This window comes from Lolium perenne, chromosome 3, assembly GCF_019359855.2.
Source record: "Lolium perenne isolate Kyuss_39 chromosome 3, Kyuss_2.0, whole genome shotgun sequence".
In the NCBI taxonomy this organism is placed as follows: Eukaryota; Viridiplantae; Streptophyta; class Magnoliopsida; order Poales; family Poaceae; genus Lolium; species Lolium perenne.
In genome coordinates this window covers 291,122,812-291,141,759 of record NC_067246.2, presented here as the reverse complement: position 1 = coordinate 291,141,759, position 18,948 = coordinate 291,122,812, and the positions used below count along the sequence as shown (strand labels likewise).

Here is an 18,948-nt window from a genome sequence, read left to right as displayed (position 1 = left end):
GCTTAGCTATATTTGTTTCTTGTTCTCCATATATATTTATCGCTTGGCCTTTGGGCTTATACGAGTTCTAATATAGCTAAATTTTTTGATTAATGTCTGAAGCCGGATAAAAACACTTTGCATATACTATGTGCATTTGTATGCACTGGTCTCAATGATGTACTTAAATTTATGTTCATTTAAAGATTTAAACGTAAGCTTTTGTTGTGGTTAAGCTTGGTAAAGTTTGTATCGAGAATGTTTCATTTTATGATAGTGATACTATCTAGTTTTAGAGCCCACGTTGCATCCATTTCCAGATGCAAGGCGAGGATTTCATTGGTTGAATGTGTTTTGATGCCACTCCCATATTTGGTTTGTTGACGAGTCATCTGAATATATTGTTTACATAGCGTGGTTGACCCGAATATGTCGATTGAGCCTACATGTCATCTGTAGTTTTAGCTTTTGTTGGTTTCTTCCCCGTGCTTCGTGGATGTGGTAGGAAGAAATATATACTTGTTGTCCAGGAAACAACGTGGTATAGTTTTAGCATTACTTGTTGTTTTTGCAATCCTTCTAAGGTGTTTTTAGAACCGAGTTTTTTTGGGAAATCAGGCCTAATTTGTCCTTATTGTAATCTATTATTAATCTATTGATAGTTTCTTCAAGAGCAGAGGAAAATGTGAAATACTCTTGGTTGTTTTAGAGTAGCATGTGAACTGTTCTTAGTTGATTCAGATTAACATGTGAAGTATTCTTAGTTATTTTAGAATAGCATGTGTGAGCTAATTAAGTTATGCGTTAAAACCACTTTGAGCTCATACTGCAGCCACATATTGCATTTCACTGAAGTACTTGTACATTAGTTATTTATACAACAACCTATAATTTTATTTTTTCCTATTTTTTCTACAATTTGTTTCAGATATATTGGAAGTAGTGGTGGTTTGAAGCACCCTTTAGTGATATCATTGCGAATCCATGTATACTTGATACCGTTTTTTCTAACCAAATTAAAGAAATTTAAATTCGATTTGTTTTTCAGAACTGAGATCATCTTAGAAGATGTGCCTCTATTGCGTTCAACTAATGCAAGCCCTCTAAAGGCGTTTTCCCCTCATACATGTCAACACCAAGGGTGCGAGGTGCTCTTTGGTCGGCGTGTGTTGTCGGTTGTCCTGATAGATATACATGCACCAAGCACGAAGGCCTCTTGTAGCTTATGAAGTCGTCGCCATCTAGTATGGATGATTTTGTACTATACATCAAGCACTAATCCGGACCTGTCACTGTTTTTCGTAGCGAGGGAACATGCGCAGGTGATATCTTCGCTCTTCTTTGATTTTGCCAGTAGTATTCCAGATTTGATGCATCTTTTGCTGGTAGCAAATGAATAACAATTTTTTCCCTTGTTGTTTTGCTTAAGGACATGCTCATTTTTTGTTGGGATATGATCAATACTAATTGATTTTGTAATAGTGGTGTACCCTTTATAAATGGGAACTTGCTTTTTTTATACTTTTTATGCAAGAGCAGATAGATTTTATTGCATTACTCTTAATGCTAATTAGAAAAGCTGCGACATGTTTTTATGTGGATTACTAACCAATGAAGAATTGGTAAATCGACTTGATTAGCCCTCCTTATGTTTTTATGTAACACTTGCAAGTTTCTATGAACTTGAAATGGTTCATACAATCTTTTAAAACGAGAAAACATGACCGAAGAACCCGTATAATCATATGGCTTTGTCATGTTACCAACCTATAAATAGAACCTTCTTTTGTAAACTTGTTAGTTGTGAGCTCAAACTATGATAGTGTTTATGAGCTCATATACTCTAGTAGCGTTTTCACACTATACAATTTTTTTACTGGATGGAATTTATATTAGCATTTGTCAACCATTGATATATTTTGATAGATGAACGTACTTTTCAAACCTGCTTTCAGAGAGCCCGACCGGAGCAAAATGAAATAGCAGTTTGAGAAAGAAGCAGAGCCACTAATGAGTCACTTGCACGACGTCAATGAACTATCAATAGTTTATATAAAAGCTTAAAATATTGTATTTCATTTGATCCATAATAAGTGTAGGAATTTTTAGTTCAAATTAGTAAATAACTGCTGGGTTTTAGTTCAAAATTGAACTAAATCCCCAACATTTGCTATGTAGTACTATAATTATCTTTCAGTTGTATTTGTCGTGAACTCCTGATAAATTTTTAGGTTATGAGGGCATGTGTTGCAACCATCCGTCCTCTCCAAACCATCAAGTCCGCCTCCCAAATCTGATTCTACACTCTGGGTACAACTTCGGAGCTTGGCCACCTCTTCGGCAACAAATTAAATCCATGAAGCTGGACAATGGTCTAGACCCAGCTACTTCGTGGTGTTCCTCGTGATGGGGAGATCTCTATTTCGAACCTGAAAAATCCTATAGCACGTGACCACCAATATGCATATTGCACCTAAAAAGTAATTTTGAACGACAACATCAAAAAAGGGCACAACAAAGCGCGCTAGGTCTATCTAGTACTCGTTCCATTCATTAGCTTGTTTCTTTTGTTTCAAATGGGTGGATGAAGCCCAGAGTCGTCGTAGACCACTCCTAGGCATGCATTTATTTATGATACATACAAGTAAAACACAAAATCACTCCTTTTAAACATGTAGTAAATGTCGACGTTGTTTCTTTTTTTTTTTTTTTGCAAAAAATGACTAGTCATGTTTCCATTTGCAACTACTTGGCGTACTGGATTTAGTCAAAGTAAAAATTTATAAACTATGATCAAATATGTACGATTTTCTTGATATCTAAGGTATGAAGTTTATTGTATTAGATTCTTCATAAAGTACTCCGTCCTTACCAAAACAAGTGACTCAAAATTTTCTAGGTTTGGATGTATAAAATGTGTGTAGATAGATCTATATATAGACAAAACCAGTCATTTATTATGATACTATATAATACTCTAATAAAGTTGTCGTATTATGTTACTCTCTTTTTTACTAGTACTCAGAATATTTAGTGCATACATGAATGATCACATTAAAACCTACTATGTACTTAATTACTAATTATCTCCTTTCGGCAGTAAGATTAGTCATCATGTCAATGGTGTGCCACTCATCAAGCCTCAACTTACTTGGACACATCAATGGTTTGCATTGCATCGTCACATTGCACATATGGGCCCAAAGCACGTACAGCCCATACAATTGTCACTTCTCCAGGCATGGAGGAGCTCCCAAAAAAAAAGGCTACTCGCAAGCAAACACGCGCCCCAAAGATACGAAATCTCCCGATCTCTCCCCGCCCCGCTCGGACGTCGCCGCGCCGCCTCCTCTTCCCGCCCAGCTCCAGCACCCATGGACCAGCCCCACAGGAAGCCAGAGCAGATCCCTCGGCCCGGGACCCACACGCCAGTCTCCTGCCCGCGTAGACCAGTCCCACCGAGCAAACAGCGCCCATGGAAGTTCCCGCCCGCCCGTCCTCCACCCCACCCAACCAGCCGCGAGCGCGAGCTCCTCATAAAACCCACGCCTCCCGTGTGAAAGTGAGACCCCCATTCATTCCCCACCTCGCTGCCGGGAAGGTCGGGAAAAACCCTAGCGCGCGCCTAGCCCCACCCACCCACGCGAGCGCGCGGCCGCGGGTTCCATCGATGGCGCGGAGAGGCGGGAGGGGGCGAGGACGGCGGGGAGGCGCCGCCGCTCGGCCGCGGGACGAGCGCGCCGTGGTCGACCTCGGCGACGGTGAGTCAAGTGTTTGGGTGGTGCTTTTAGGCGCGTTTCCTTGGTCGATTTCGTTCGCCATCTGGTTGCGCTATGGATGAGGGTTTCGGCGATTAGTTTCGCTGCGCGTTTAGCTGGATTCGCGAGCTGTTTCAGTCGCGCAGACGTTGGTTGGATGATTTTGCGAGTTTCGGAGGTATTTTGTTCGAGCGCGCGGGGCTAGAAATTATAGGCATTTGCCATATGTGCGCGCCGGCAGATTTGGTAGTTTCTTCGGCAGGGGCTGGAAATGACCAGCATCTGCCACGAGTGCGCACCGATCGACTCTGGATTTTTCGGCCAGGGCTGGTGGAAACGACTGCGTCCCTTGCGTCTGCCATACAGCGATTGATGCTGTTTAACGAGCGCGCAGTGCGCAGATCGGTGTAAACGAGATCGGAAACGAATCATCCTGTATTTTCGCGTGCCGACGGATATTTCTCCATTTTGTCCGAGGCAATGTATAAACAGTAATCTGACCTTGCAGTTTATTTATTTCACAGATGATGCGAAGTCAACTCGTCAAGCGAAGCCGCAGAACAGTGCGGGGAGATGTGCCGCAGATACCTCCGAAGGGCGCCTGTGTGATTCACCTGTTGGTGAGCTCGAAACCTCGGTGTCTTCAGCATGCATCCGTCAGATGTGAAAACGAATTCACATTTTACACTTGAACTAATTCCCTGTCTGTTCATGTGGATGGCTGCACGGTAGTTTCAACAAGGAACCTGGGGCGTCTCAGGACGCGAACAGCGGCGAGCGTTTCTGCAACTGCGGAGGTTCCTGATGTCAGCCTGAGCGAGGACGAAGGTGTGTGTGATGGAGGATTGCTGACTGCTCTGAACTTTCTCATTTCTTGCATTGTTAACTGGCTGTGGTGTTTGATGCCATAATGCTCATTTGTTTGGATACTTTTTTCTAGATGCTAGAGAATTTATATAACCGATGATGAAAATTGAATAGCTGCCATATAGTAGAGGATGCCTAAATGTTGTGGTTTAGTGTAGGATTGAGCCTGCGGAGGGGACCATCTGATTTCCAATGACAATAAGTGCCATATTCGATGTGCTGTGTGTAATCAGTCAAATTGTGTGCACGAAGTTTGTGGCTAGAAAGTAAAATGCATACATTTTTCGTTTGTGAATGAGTTAAGTTTGTTATGCAACTGGACAGTTGTTATCTATGATTGATCAATGACTAATCTGCTCTTCTGCAGTATTATTATTTGTACACATCCACATCCGAGTCTAGATGTTTTACCCCAATTACTATGTCAACTTTCTAGCCTCTTAGAGTGACCATCTAGTCTTTCTTTTCTCTAAACCTGTTTTGTTAAGATAAGAGATGTAGTATTGTTACACAAATTTATGACTTGTTTAATAATTTGGACCCACAGTATTAGTTTGAACTTGTCTTTATAGCAGATGGCAAGATGTTGCCTCCTAGCAGAAGGTCCAAACGCCTGCAGAGAAAACTAACTGGAAAGGATGATTTGATTGGCACTGAAAGTGAAGATGTATCTGTGAGCAGGGAAGATGGTAAGAGCGAGCTGTTTCACATTTGTTGTTACTTGAAGATGTTAGCATTAGAGTAAAGCTCTTGTGCATGTCTTGCTTTGTAAATTCTGAATGGTGTTTCAGAGTCCCGGAAGTTGGTCCAGCAAAGAAGGCCAAAACGACTAAGAAAGAAACTTCTGTCTGAATATTACAGTGGTGAAGTTACTGACAATAAAGACACCTGGCGGAGTAGCCCTGATGGTATGCTTGTGGTGTTCAATTTATTGTGTGTTTAATCTTTCCTAACATATAAAATTCTAATAGTATAACTTTATCAGCATGATTGAAAATAATTCAGAATTTGCATTGTGTAGATGATGACCATCTACCCCCTCAACGAAGATCGAAGCGCCTTCGGGATAGGGTGGGAACTAGAAATTATGAATCTGATGATGAAGCTGATAGTGACACTATTGGTAGTAAGTGGGCATCCTTTGAAGTGAATATTTTTATCTACACATTTATGCCATGGTTCTCTTCTATGCGCACCATGTTTGCTTAATAAACTTGTCATATGCATTTTCTGAGGTTATTTGAGCAGCCTTTTGGAAGCCTTTTATTTTTATTTTTGTTAAAACGACTAGATAAAATAACTATATATGTGGTTAAAATAATATTTACGGCTGCACTGAGTTTTTTTGTTTCATTGCACACTGCATTTCATGGTTTGTTTTTATACCATGTCAGACTTCCAACCTTCTAAGTTCTCAATATCATTTGATTAGATGTCTTGCTTTGTAAATTCTGAATGGTGTTTCAGAGTCCCAGAAGTTGGTCCAGCAAAGAAGGCCAAAACGACTAAGAAAGAAACTTCTGTCTGAATATTACAATGTTGAAGTTTCTGAAGATAAAGACACCTGGCGGGGTAGCTCTGATGGTATGCTTGTGGTGTTCAATTTATTGTGTGTTTACTCTTTACTAATATATAAAATTCTAATTTAAATTTTTATCAGCATGAAATAATTCAGAATTTGCATTGTGTAGATGATGATCATCTACCCCCTCAACGAAGATCAAAGCGCCTCCAGGAAAGGGTGGGAACCAGAAATCACGAATCTGACGACGATGCTGATAGTGACACTATTGATAGTAAGTGGGCATCCTTTGAAGTGAATATTTTTATCTACACATTTATACCATGATTCTCTTCTATGTGCACCATGCTTGCTTAATAACCTTGTCATATGCATTTTCTGAGGTTAATTGAGCAGCCTTTTTTTATTTTTGTTAAAATGACTAGATCAAATAACTAAAGATGTTGTTAAGATAATATTTACAGCTGTGCTGAATTTTTTTTTTTGTTTCATTGCACACTTTCATGGTTTGTGTTTATACCATGTCAAACTTCCAACCTTCTCTTAAGCTCCAAATATCATTTGATTAGATGTCTCCTCATTAGTAGATACATATTTTGTTAATCCTCCCGTATGTGGATTAAGCAGAACACCTCTTAAGCCCCCTAATTTATATTTATCTTGTGCTAATTGGGTGATGATATGCTATGCAAATGAGTTCGCATAATTGAACTGTGTTCTGAAATCACCACAGATCATAGGAAGGCAATTCCATGCAGAATGTCAAAGCGCCTACAAGAGAAACGGAAGGCTGATCATATTTCAGATGTAAATAAATTCTCAAAAAGAAATGGTTCATTAATTCCTTCTTTTCATGAAGTGATAAATGTTTCCTGTTCATTTTTAGGAGAGCTATACTGAAGCTTCTTCGTGTATGTTGTCAGTGTCTTCATCTTCAGGATCAGGTAATAAGTAACCCATTGGTTGAGAAACTTCAGTTTAATAATCACCCACATGGTCAATGGTTTACTGTGTCAATGTTATGCATAGAAAATTCTAAAACCCCTGTAGAACAATTCTGTATGTATCATGCATATGCATGTATGATGCATGAAATAATGTTCTTGAATGACATCTTATCAGTCGATGATGTTGCAGCTATACGTCATTCGTTGTACTTGTTGTGATAGTGTCCAGATTCAGTCATGCCTACTGTCTTTTAATGACCTGTTGGATACCTGGGTCCTTGTTTCGAGGTTGATTTTCTAACATGACCTTTGTGTTGTACATATATTGTTTCTATCAGATGATGAGTTATTGCGCAATACTGTAAACCCTTGCAAAAACACTTCTGATGGACCAATGTGCTCAATATGTAAGGTATATTATTTTGCGAGAAATTTGTAAGGTTTTCTCGGGCTTTTTGTTTTTCATGGCCTCTTATGCATATGCAGTTATGCACTATCTTATTTGGTTAATTTGCGTGCAGAGTGGAACTGGCAGCTCTTTTCTAATCGAATGTCAGAATTCTAGCTGTTCTCATAGCTTCCATAGTTTCTGTCTCGATCCTCCTATGCAAAACAGTGGAGGCACCTTGGAATGTCCTCTGTGCAATAGCAATCAAACTTCTTTGGCTCAGAGGACAGAAGTAAATCCGTCAAGAAAGATCCAAAGGTTTGTAGGTTGTAGACGGGTGATTCTTCAGGAGTCAGATTTCCAGTATCAGTTCCTCGTGAAATGGCATTTACTTTCTCATCATCATGACTGCTGGGTATGTTTTCCTCCTTCCCACTCTTGTTTAAGCTAGCCTGCCTTGGCATTGCAGTTTCCCTCTATTGCCACAAGCTCTACAGATGATATTTGTATTTTAGAAATTAGGTAGGTTAATGAGGGAGTTTTATTTATGGACATTCTTCATAGCTTCCTGCACTAACAACACCCTGAGCTAGTTTGACTAAAAGCGGAACTTGCACTCTTGAATGAAATATCACACTTCTGGGCCAATTTTGACACCGTTTATTAGACTTTCCTACCATAAGTTCATGCATGCCTATAGCTGTGTAGAGATTGCCTTTGTTAAATGGTGCTCTGCTGCATTTTGCAAAAGATTTAATACGTGTTTACCATTATCAATGTAAGATTGTAATTATTTTACCGAGAAGTTGAATTTACATGCTCTAGGTTCCACTTGACTGGCTTCTTGTTCATGATCGTCTACGGGCACAAAGCTACATCAGGAAGAATAGGTACGCCCTCTGTTTTTATTCATTTATATTTTGTTGTCACATCTGAAGTAGGTTTTTGTAAAACCATTTTTCCGTGTTGGTAAAATTTTCTTTGTTGATGTGATATAAACTATTTTAGGCAATCTGAAGTGTTTATTAGATGCTTTAGGAAACTCCTATGAATAGAGTGACATGCTCACCCTTTTCAGCAGTCTTTCTTTTGCAGTTTTAATATATAAGACTCCTATGATATTTGCATACACCAATGGGAAAATGAACAATAATGAATTTATAATTGCCATTTTGTTTTCAGTTTATGTGATGTGTTCTTAATTGGTATGACTCTTTTTGATTACTGTTGTTAATGATCTTGCAAACTTATGCAACAGCTTGCCTAAGGAGGTCTTCTCGGATGATGAAAGGAAACCAGAATGGTTTGAAGTAGATCGTGCCATTGCATGTCGTCGGAAGTTTGATCCTCATGGTTTATGTGACATCTTGGCTAGTTTTGAAGATAATGAAGACTTTGAGGGATATGAGTTCCTTGTGAAATGGAAAGGCCTTGATTACTGTGATGCTACATGGGAGCCATATTCGACCGAAGGCGTGCAATCAGCTATTTCTATGCTTGTCGAAAGGCATCGAAATACATTAAAAATAGCTGATTGTATCAGCCAAATGTACACTGATGAAATGATACCCGAAAATGTACACAGTGGTGCTTTATATGACTATCAGCTTCAAGGATTACAATGGATATTTGACAATTTCAAAATTAGGAGGAGTGTTATTCTTGCTGGTATGTTGATGAACTCTAAAGACACAATTCATGCACTTGTATTTTTTTCTATCATTTGAGAACGTTATCTCAGAACACTTAGTATTGTAACAGGAGTATCTTCTACAATTTTACTTTTGAGAAAATAAAAAGCATTAACTTGATTCATTGATAGGTTGGAATTTTGTGTGTTCATTGACTATTTGTTACAACTTTAGTGATCAAGCTGATAATTTTTTTCGTACCGAAATAGTAAATGCATGCTTTAAAGGATACTTTAAACGGTACTCCTCACTGATGTAGGGTGTTACCTTTGAATTATGTGATGCATGCACTGGTAATCTATACAAAGATGGTAGCAGCTTCTTATTTATATCGTGTAAAGACAACAATGAGAACTCTTGTTTCTTTTTCCACTGCCAGATGAAATGGGTCTTGGCAAGACTGTCCAAGTTGTTTCCTTTCTCAGCCATATTGTCAAGGGAAGTTTCACAACATCACCTGCGTTGGTCCTAGCTCCCAAAAGCATCCTACTCCAATGGAAAAAGGTTTGTATAACTTCTCATGATCTTCTGTTGTATTAGTCTGGATGTTGTAGTAAGGGAACTAAAAAAATTGTCCTTAGTTCTTGCCTTCATTGAATAAAATCTTCCTGCTGTATCAATTTTTTTATTATGTTAGCTGGACAATATGTAATTTCTGGATGCATGCTCTGTGCTAGGAATTTGGTCGCTGGGCAAGTGATCTAAATATTGTTGTTTACCAAGGAGATAAGGACTCCAGGAAGTGTATTCAAGATCATGAAATGTACTCTTCTCAAGGGAGGACTTTATTTGACGCTCTTGTCACAAGTTACGAGTTTGTCCAACTCGATAAAGCAGTCCTACAAAAAATTAAGTGGTCAACGATTGTCAGTAAGTTTTTCTGAGATATGGCTGTATTGGAGATATCTGATTCTGAACATCTCCTTTATTAGCGTGCAAGTTAACACTTCTCTTCATCTCCTTTCAGTTGACGAGGCACACAGACTGAAGAAGGTTGATTGCAACCTTGCATCAGTCCTAAAACGATATAGCTCAGAGTTCCGGCTTCTACTTACGGTAAGTCTTCCATACCCTAGGCATATTCCTCCTGATTTTGAGAAGATAATTCTTTGTTCCATTTGCGTTGTTATTAATGTTGCATATGTTGTTATTAATGGTTTTGAACAAGGTAGATTTGGAGACGATCAGTACTGATTCTGGACATTCCATTTATGTACTGCAAAGTTATACTTTTGAAAACTATATATAGCCGAAATCCTTTAAAATTATGCTTAACTCATTATAAAAATTGTTTATCATAAAGGTTCATTCATGGGATGTGTGATACAGTTGATTTGGAACCATACTAGAATGGTATTATCAATTTATTTTCTTTGAAAGATATCTCTGTCCAAAATGTTATTTCATCAGAATGAGGTTTACAGATTTTCTCCTTATGGTAGCTTTCACTATGGAAGTGACCTATGGGTTGGTAGCATACACTCCCTCTGCTCACAAATATAAGACGTTTTAGATATTTTAAAATGAGCAAGAGTAGACTAGATACATACCAAAATAGATGAATCCACTAAAACCTAAAACATCTTATATTAGTGAATGGAGGGAGTATTTCTTACGGAAGTGCAAATTCTTTTTGTAATAATCTCCCTTTTTCTCTTCACTGTACAGGGAACACCGTTGCAAAACAATATCCTGGAATTGTTTTCGTTGCTTCATTATATTGATCCAGATGAGTTCTCCGATGCAAAGGCCGATGGGTTGTTCTTACCAATTGAATCTGGACTGGACTTGACAATAGATGAAAAAGTTGCTCGCATTCATGAAATTTTAAAGCCTAGGTGATTACCGCTATCTACTTCATTTGCTTTATAACTTGGATGTTGCTCTTATTTCTTCCATGTTTGATTTGCTAGGATGTTGAGGAGGATGAAATCAGATGTGCTAAAAGATTCTATGCCGATAAAGAAGTGGATAGAAGTTCCATGTGCACTTGCAGACTCTCAAAGAGACCTTTACATTAATATTTTAGAGAAGAACTACTCGAAGCTGAACAGTGCTATTCAGTCTGGTCAGTTCAAGATTCATTCTCTTGCATTTATCGTTACCATACATTTTACCACCTTGTCTTCATCCAAATCATTTTCTCTTGGTTGAGCTGGTTTGTGCTATTTTTTCTCTTGGACACGCATCTACATGCATGCCAGTTTGTATTAGAAAATGTGCAGAAGGCACAAAGTACAACACTATGCAATATCCAAAATGAGATATACCAAGTCTATATAATTGTCCTTATGTACTTATGCTAACCAACTCATATTTTGCATTGGGCTGACAGAGCTTGTTTATACTTTCGCAGGCAGAAAGCTTTCTTTGAACAATGTACTTATGGAATTGAGAAAATGCTGCAATCACCCGGTACCCTCTGCTTCCATTTTAGTTCATGAACTCTGCTACATTTTGTTCACTTGAGCTAGACCTCTTTCTCCTTGTAAGTTGTAACCATACATAATTCAGTGCATTTGGATATTTTACGTTAATAAACATTTTGGCAATGAATTGTGTTTGCTGATGACAGCATGGCATAGTCAATACTAAAGACAAGCCAAAATTAACTTCAGTATTTTGTGCAGTACTTCTTATCCATTTGATTGCTTCATTCTGTAGTATGTTTTCATGCAAACTAATCAATGCTAAAAATTAGTCTTGCTCTTCAAGCTAATTTGTTCCCCCCTTTCCAGTATCTATTTCCAGGACTGGAAGTTCACCAGCATGCAGGAGAAGATGTTTTCCTATCACTTGTTTCTGCATCTGGGAAACTTCAACTCTTACACAAGGTACCTTCACCTACTATTACATCCTATCTGGGGACTGCACTCTAAATTTGTTTCATAACTTCTTCTCTTTCTCTGTCCCACTTTGCTGTTGGACTTAAGAATTTACTATTGTTGATCTGCAGCTTCTTCCGAAACTGAAAGAAAGGGGGAACCGTGTACTGATTTTCTCCCAGATGACCAAGATGCTTGATATTCTCGAAGACTTTCTTTTTTCCCTGGGCTACAAATATGCACGGTATGGTTCATTAAGCAGCCCTGCATTTGTCTTGCTTTTCTGATGCATAGATGACTCCATTGATCTTATCTTACAATGATGCTCTTGATAATTTCTTAGCTCATTCCAGTGAGTACAGCTGTAATTCTTTTTATTTTTTTCACTCAATAGTTGTTTTGGTACACAGCATTGATGGACAGACATCACTCTCTGCAAGGCAGGAGGGCATAAAAGAATACAACAACGTTGAAAGTGAAACATTTATCTTCTTGATGTCTACTCGTGCTGGTGGTCTAGGCATTGACCTGGTATGAATCCTAATCCTAATCCTTGCAGATTCGTTTATGTTTTACTTTTATGCCACTGGACTAATACTATTGCTTATTATGGCAGCCTGGTGCAGATCGAGTAATTATCTATGGTGAGTGGTTTTAAAATATCTTTTCTGTTGATGTGTGTGCTGCTCATTTCCCTTAAATCCTTTAGGTACTGATTCTTGCATCCATGTGTTCAGATCCTGATTTCAACCCATTCATGGACTTGCAAGCACAGTCAAGGGCTCACCGGATTGGCCAGACCCGACCTGTGGTTGTCTACCAACTAATCACAAAATGCTCTGTTGAAGAGAAGATACTGCAAAAGTCTAAGCAGAAGCTGGCCATTGAGAATATGTTAATGAACTCTTCCAAAAAGCCAAGTGCAGAGGAGCTGAAGTCTGTCCTACTACACGGAGCCAAGACAATTCTGGAAAAGAAGAAGATCAATGCTACATCAATCCATTATGATGACGAGGCCATTGAGAATCTCCTCAAGTTAGATCCTTCTATTGGGGAGAAGTGCTCTTCAGATGACAATGGTTATCTTGGGAGCATTGTGAGCTTTGCTCATGGCGGCGAGGAGGATGGACCTCTCTCCCCCAAGGTTGAGGATCTCAAAGTTTTCAAGCCTGCTACTCCCAAAGTTGAACTACTTGGCCGTGGGAGAAGGCAACGGTTGGCTGTGAAATACTCTGATGAGCTTGATATTGGAGACAGCGATGACATGTATGCTCCGGAAGTTTCCCCAGATTCAAGTAGCTCTTCATCTGATGATGAGACAGAACAAGAAATTCCTGAAGTGGTGAGCTTGAAGCAGGAAGTTGCTCCAGATTCAAGTAGCTCTTCATCTGATGATGAGACAGAGCAAGAAATTCCTGAAGTGGTGAGCTTGAAGCAGGAAGTTGCTCCAGATTCAAGTAGCTCTTCATCTGATGATGAGACAGAGCAAGAAATTCCTGAAGTGGTGAGCTTGAAGCAGGAAGTTGCTCCAGATTCAAGTAGCTCTTCATCTGATGATGAGACAGAGCAAGAAATTCCTGAAGTGGTGAGCTTGAAGCAGGAAGTTGCTCCAGATTCAAGTAGCTCTTCATCTGATGATGAGACAGAGCAAGAAATTCCTGAAGTGGTGAGCTTGAAGCAGGAAGTTGCTCCTGTACCTGACAGTCAATTGACATCCTCCTTAAGCTCCTCTGATGGCGAAAAGGAGAATGTGACGCATTGAGTAACGAGCGTGAAGCTGGAAGTACCTCGCAGTTGATGAAGAAACCTTCTACTACTAATCATTAAGTTAAGGAAGTAGAAAAACACTTCTTTTGTATAGGAATCGCTGATGTAGCCATACGTTGCTAATTTATATGCCGGCTTTTGTGGCATTTGGCGATATTTTGTAAAAAAATGGTCACATCGTACGCCCAGTTTAGAAAATTGAGGGTGATAGCGCTGATATAACTATGTTGGAATTATCTCATCTGGTTATGTTTCTGTCAACTTAACATTTGTAACCATGTTGCATTTTCCTCATGTAATACTCTTCTGCCCATACGTCATTGTCTTGCATTTGTTTAAATTTAGACACCTATACACAAAATAGTGTTTTACATTCATTTAAATTTTAACAAATATAAGACATGTTTATAGATAGAGGTAGTAATTATGATTGCTCTTGCTTGTCCATACGTCATTGTCTTGAATTCCAAGGGGATGTGCGAAGCTCTAAATATACCTATTAAAAATGTAAAGATATTTTTTCTTTTAAAATATCCCCATTACTAAAATATAGATTTTGTGAAAGCTCAATAACTAAAGTTTGCACTTGAGAGCCTTGACTAGATGGCATGATTGGGTAGCATTGAAAAGTTTTATTCCTATTTGTGTTTGACATCTTGTTCATCTTTTATCTTACAAATGTAAGGATACAAAAAATACAAAAAGCGCAAAAAAAAAAACAATTTTGCTTGCTAGCTATATTTAATTTTGACATGAGCATAGAAGTTTTGATGAATCTTTATTGGTTTGAAAATCACATAAGTGAGCTTGTATTGCCTTGTATGAATACGTTCTATGTTGCTTTGAGCTTGCAGAAAAAATAAGGATACGACACATTGATTTGCAATGGTAAACTAGATGATAGCATGAAGTTATCAACTATCTTCTTGCTCGAGGAAGACCAAGGTTTATGTTTCGGGATGTTGATGAGTGAAATTTTATACATTAAAAAAAAGCATATTCTATGTTTATAAAGCCACTCGTCTCATGCTCCATATAGTTATTATTATGCCTTTTATACATGATTACTTGTTTCCACTCATTTTTAGATGAGTGTTGTACAAGTATTAGTTTTATAGTTTCTATTAGGATTTTATTATTTTTCCTTGTCTTTGATGTGTTCATAGATATACTGAAGATTTATGAACAAAGCAAGGTGAAAGGAGCCAAGTGGATGCAATATGGAAGAGTTACACGCACTTGACTTAGCCATATTGAGAGTCAAAAGGTGATATGTTTTCCATCAACAAAAAATAAAGATCCAAGGCAATTGTGTTTTAGCTCTCATCCATAGGAATCCAAAGAGTCCAAGATCACTTTAATCGGAGTTTGTATGAGGAAATGTCGCCCAAAATAGTAAAGGGTTCAAAAGTCATAATGAGCAGCGGTACGGTGGGAACTGTCGTACCGCGCCGCTGTACCGACCTTCGTTGACTCAAGAATGTCAAACATATAGTACTAGGGAAAGCCTTATTGTCGGCGCACCAAAAATGGCTACTGCTGGTGCACCAGCGCCTGCCGGTGGTAATGGCTTACCACCGGCGCACCAGCTGGTGCGCCGGCGATAACACGAGTTATCCCCGACGCACCTGCCTAGTGCGTAGGCAGCAAGTTATTCCAGGAAACAAAAAAAGCCTTGCGGGACGCTTTTACAAGCAGCCCCCTACGTTCAAAATAGGAAACAAATCGAGTCCCAGTATTTTTTTGAACAAATCTGGATCTTGAGGCCGAGGAGGAGCTCGAGGTGGCGTTTCGGCAGCGTGGTCGTCAGAGCTCTATGCCGAGGAGGAGCTCGAGGCGGCGTGGTCGTTGGAGCTTGAGGCTGAGGAGGAGCTCGAGGTCTAGGGGGGAGGAGGAGGCGGCGGTGCCTCTTGGTCAGTGGAGCTCGAGGCCAAGGACGAGGCGTTGTGGTTGGCGAAGCTCGAGGCGTAGCATCATGTCAGGAAGAGGATAAGAGGAAGAGAAGAGTAGGAAGAGGAAGAGTAAGAGAGGAAGAGGAGGAGAGGAGAAGAGGGGAAAATGGGGAAGGGGAAGAGGAGGATTGTGGAGGAAAAATGTCAGCTCCTCCCTACCACCGGCGCACCACCATATTGGTGCGCCGGTGGTAATCAAATTACCCCCATCGCACCAATATGGTGGTGCGCGGGCGGTAAAAGGAGCTGCCATGTTTCCCTGCCTCGAACCTGGCCGACCATCACCCCCGACGCACCAATATGGTTGTGCGCTGGCAGTAAGAGGAGCAGCACCGGCGCCCCTATATAGTGGCGTGCCGGTGGTAAATAGCACCGGCGTACCTAAAATGGAGCGCACCGACGGTAACCCTTGCGGCTATAGGCCTTTTCCTAGTAGTGATAACTGCCTTTGTGAAGGGCCAAAGGGCATATTCACCCTAGGTCTCTCTAGAACCGCCTCGCGGGCCAATATTAGAGAGGGATGATCCAAGAGGGAACTAAGACACATCACAATCCTCTAGGGAGGAGCACTGCCGCCGCCACCACTCCATCATCAGATCTCCATCTCCACCAACACCTCCCACCATCCAAGAAAGAGGAGAAGAAGGCTTGGGACAAGGAGGCAAAGACATCAATCTCCATCAACGTCATCAACATCTACGAGCTCGTCATTGATTCCTCCATCCATCACGTTGTAATCCAAATGGATCCCTACGTTATCACTTGATTAATTCATCCATGTTTATTCATATGATGTCTTGTGCGGATATGGATGAACCCTAGCAATATTATGAGCTGAAATAAAGATTATTTGTCTCTATATTATATATGTATGTGTTTGATGGCTCCCAAGTGCAGGAGCTCAATTGTAGTACTTTTCAATAAGAAATGTTGTCGAACCCACGAGGAGCTGAAGGTATTGGTTAGCGGATTTGACAAGTAAACAATAAAAAGTATGCAGTAGTTTTGGTGTTTTGAGTGTATATTTTGTAATAAAATAAAGTATTACAAGTAAATAGCAATAAGTAAATGCTCTCAATGAGATAAAGCCCAATCCTCTATGCAGAAAGAGGACAAGCTCAAGTGTGTGTGAATTTATATGTGACAAGTGTTTCCGAGAGCGGCACGGGTTTACTAGCATTTAGATATCTACACAACATAGTCGATATCTTGTCAAGTTTCAATCCCTTAGGAGCGGAGCCTAAACTAGGTGCGGCCCAAGATATGAGAAAGTACACCCTTTATGATGGGTCCTAGAGACATTTTCATGAGCAAGAATAGGAATTATTAAGACATAAATGTCCCACCATAGCAATTAGTTCGCTGGTCCCGACATAAACCCCACTAATGCAACTCAAAGTATTGGCAGTTTCTGCTCGGCCGTCCCTTCCAACCCTCATCATTACATTAAATTGCAGACCTATGAGCCCATATAGGTGAATTAATATGCAATCAACGTTCGCATAAAACCATCATAGAACAACATAAAAGATAAAAACTAGACCAAATACTCATTGTTCATCATATATAATCATAGCCAGATCATCCTATGCCCTCAGGAACTACTCACAAGTGCCAAACATGGTGTGGATCAGAGACATATGAATTACAACATAATCTGAAATTATAATCTCTCTACCAAATAAAGACAATACTCTAATCACAATCATGCAAATCACCCTTAAAACAATATCCAGAGTTCAATCAAACACAAACTATGAGGGGGAATGAAGTCGATCTCGGAGATGGCGATCGATGGTGGTGATGATGGTGCTGATGAAGATGTTGATGGAGAAGCCTCCCCTACGCCGAGGAGTGGTGATGACGATGGCGTCAATTTCCCCTTCATCGGAGGCTCCGGTGCGGCATGATCTGCCCTCTCCCGGAGTAGGAGATTGGGGACTTTTGCCTCCGCCTCCACCTCAATAAATCTCGGAAACATATGGCTTAGGTTTTCTGGTGAGACGGAGTCATCTGTAAAAAGGGGGAGCAAGCGACACTCGAGGCCAAAACGGGCCTGGTGGCATGCCTAGTAAGGTAGGGCGCGCCACCTGGTCCCGTTTGGACCTCGTGCACTACAAGAAAAGTTCTGATACTCAACGTCAAATTTTCGTCAGGTATGGCCCCTTTTTCGTTGCCTATGGACCTAAGCCGACGATTTGGGTTCTGTGGTCCAAACTGTGTCAGGCAAAGGCCTACCACAGATTTTTCGGTGCGTCGCGTTTGGGCGCCCTTCAGCCACGGAAAATTGGACCGTTGCAGAAGTGTTTTCGAGAGGCCGTTGACTGGTGACGTCATGCAAACTGCCACGTGGCAGACGCGATTAACTGTCAATTAACGCTGTTAACCGGCTGAAACCCCGTGGTAGATGGTAGGCCCACACAAGGCCTGCCACGCCTTAAGCGGGTCGGCCCATTTAGTTTGCGGGCCGGGCCAGCTGACTTAGTTTGATCGGTCAAATATATAATTGGGCTGGTCTATTAGGTACGTGGGTCGGCCCTAACATCTAAGGTTGACTGGTCAAAATTTAAATGGGTCGGCCCACTAAGCACGTGGGCTGGGCCGAATGTCTTTGTTTGACCGGTCAACAGGATGCCAGGGCCAGTCCACTGAACAAGTGGGCCGGGCTGAATGTCTTTATTTGACCGGTCAACACGATAAATGGGCCGGCCCAATTTTCATGTGGGGGCCGAATGTCTTTGTTTAACCGGTCAATAGGCAAACCGTGCCAGCCCAATAAGAATGTGGGTCGGGCCAAATGTTTTTGTTTGACCCGCCAACAGACAAACGGGCCGGCCCAATAAGCATGTGGGGCCCACTTTCCTGTTATCAGGCCGGCCCAGTTAGTAAGTGGGGTCCACCTTAAAGCAACTGGGCTGGCCTAATAAGCCACTGGGCCGACCCAAAATAAAAGTGAGCCCCTCTTTCTTGTTATCGGGCCGACCCAGTTAGTAAGTGGGGTCCACCTTAAAGCAAATGGGCTAGCCCAATAAGCACGTGGGGCCCACTTTCCTGTTATCGGGCCGGCCCAGTTAGTAAGTGGGGTCCACCTTAAAGCAAGTGGGCTGGCCCAATAAGTAAGTGGGACGGCCCAAAATAAAAGTGGGTCCCACACTAAAGTAAGTGTGCCGGCCCACTAAGTAGTAGGGCCCTGGTCATTTGACTAATCAACTTGCATTCTGGGCCGGCCAAGTTAGGCTTATGAGAAGGCCC

At 40.8% G+C, this 18,948-nt stretch overlaps 1 protein-coding gene across 1 annotated transcript; it reads left to right on the top strand.

Moving 5' to 3' along the window:
• Positions 1-4,266: 4,266 nt before the first annotated feature.
• LOC127340205 (uncharacterized) lies at positions 4,267-14,038 on the top strand. Its single transcript, XM_051365979.2, has 24 exons — positions 4,267-4,357; positions 4,470-4,565; positions 5,180-5,293; positions 5,396-5,512; positions 5,626-5,730; positions 6,072-6,188; positions 6,296-6,400; positions 6,860-6,933; positions 7,013-7,070; positions 7,412-7,485; positions 7,595-7,876; positions 8,287-8,351; positions 8,720-9,129; positions 9,532-9,656; positions 9,830-10,022; positions 10,120-10,208; positions 10,821-10,990; positions 11,066-11,220; positions 11,509-11,567; positions 11,891-11,986; positions 12,109-12,221; positions 12,388-12,508; positions 12,594-12,621; positions 12,715-14,038. Exons 3-24 carry the CDS (start codon positions 5,188-5,190, stop codon positions 13,737-13,739), a joined length of 3,687 nt encoding a protein of 1,228 aa, XP_051221939.2. The 5' UTR covers positions 4,267-4,357; positions 4,470-4,565; positions 5,180-5,187; the 3' UTR covers positions 13,740-14,038.
• Positions 14,039-18,948: the final 4,910 nt, after the last annotated feature.

Excerpts from the sequence above, each read along its gene's own strand:
- LOC127340205 (XM_051365979.2), top strand. The coding sequence starts at position 5,188 with ATGTTGCCTCCTAGCAGAAGGTCCAAACGCCTGCAGAGAAAACTAACT. Across the intron at positions 10,991-11,065 it reads CATGAAATTTTAAAGCCTAG|GATGTTGAGGAGGATGAAAT; the intron begins GTGATTACCGCT and ends TTGATTTGCTAG. Across the intron at positions 11,568-11,890 it reads GAAAATGCTGCAATCACCCG|TATCTATTTCCAGGACTGGA; the intron begins GTACCCTCTGCT and ends CCCCCTTTCCAG.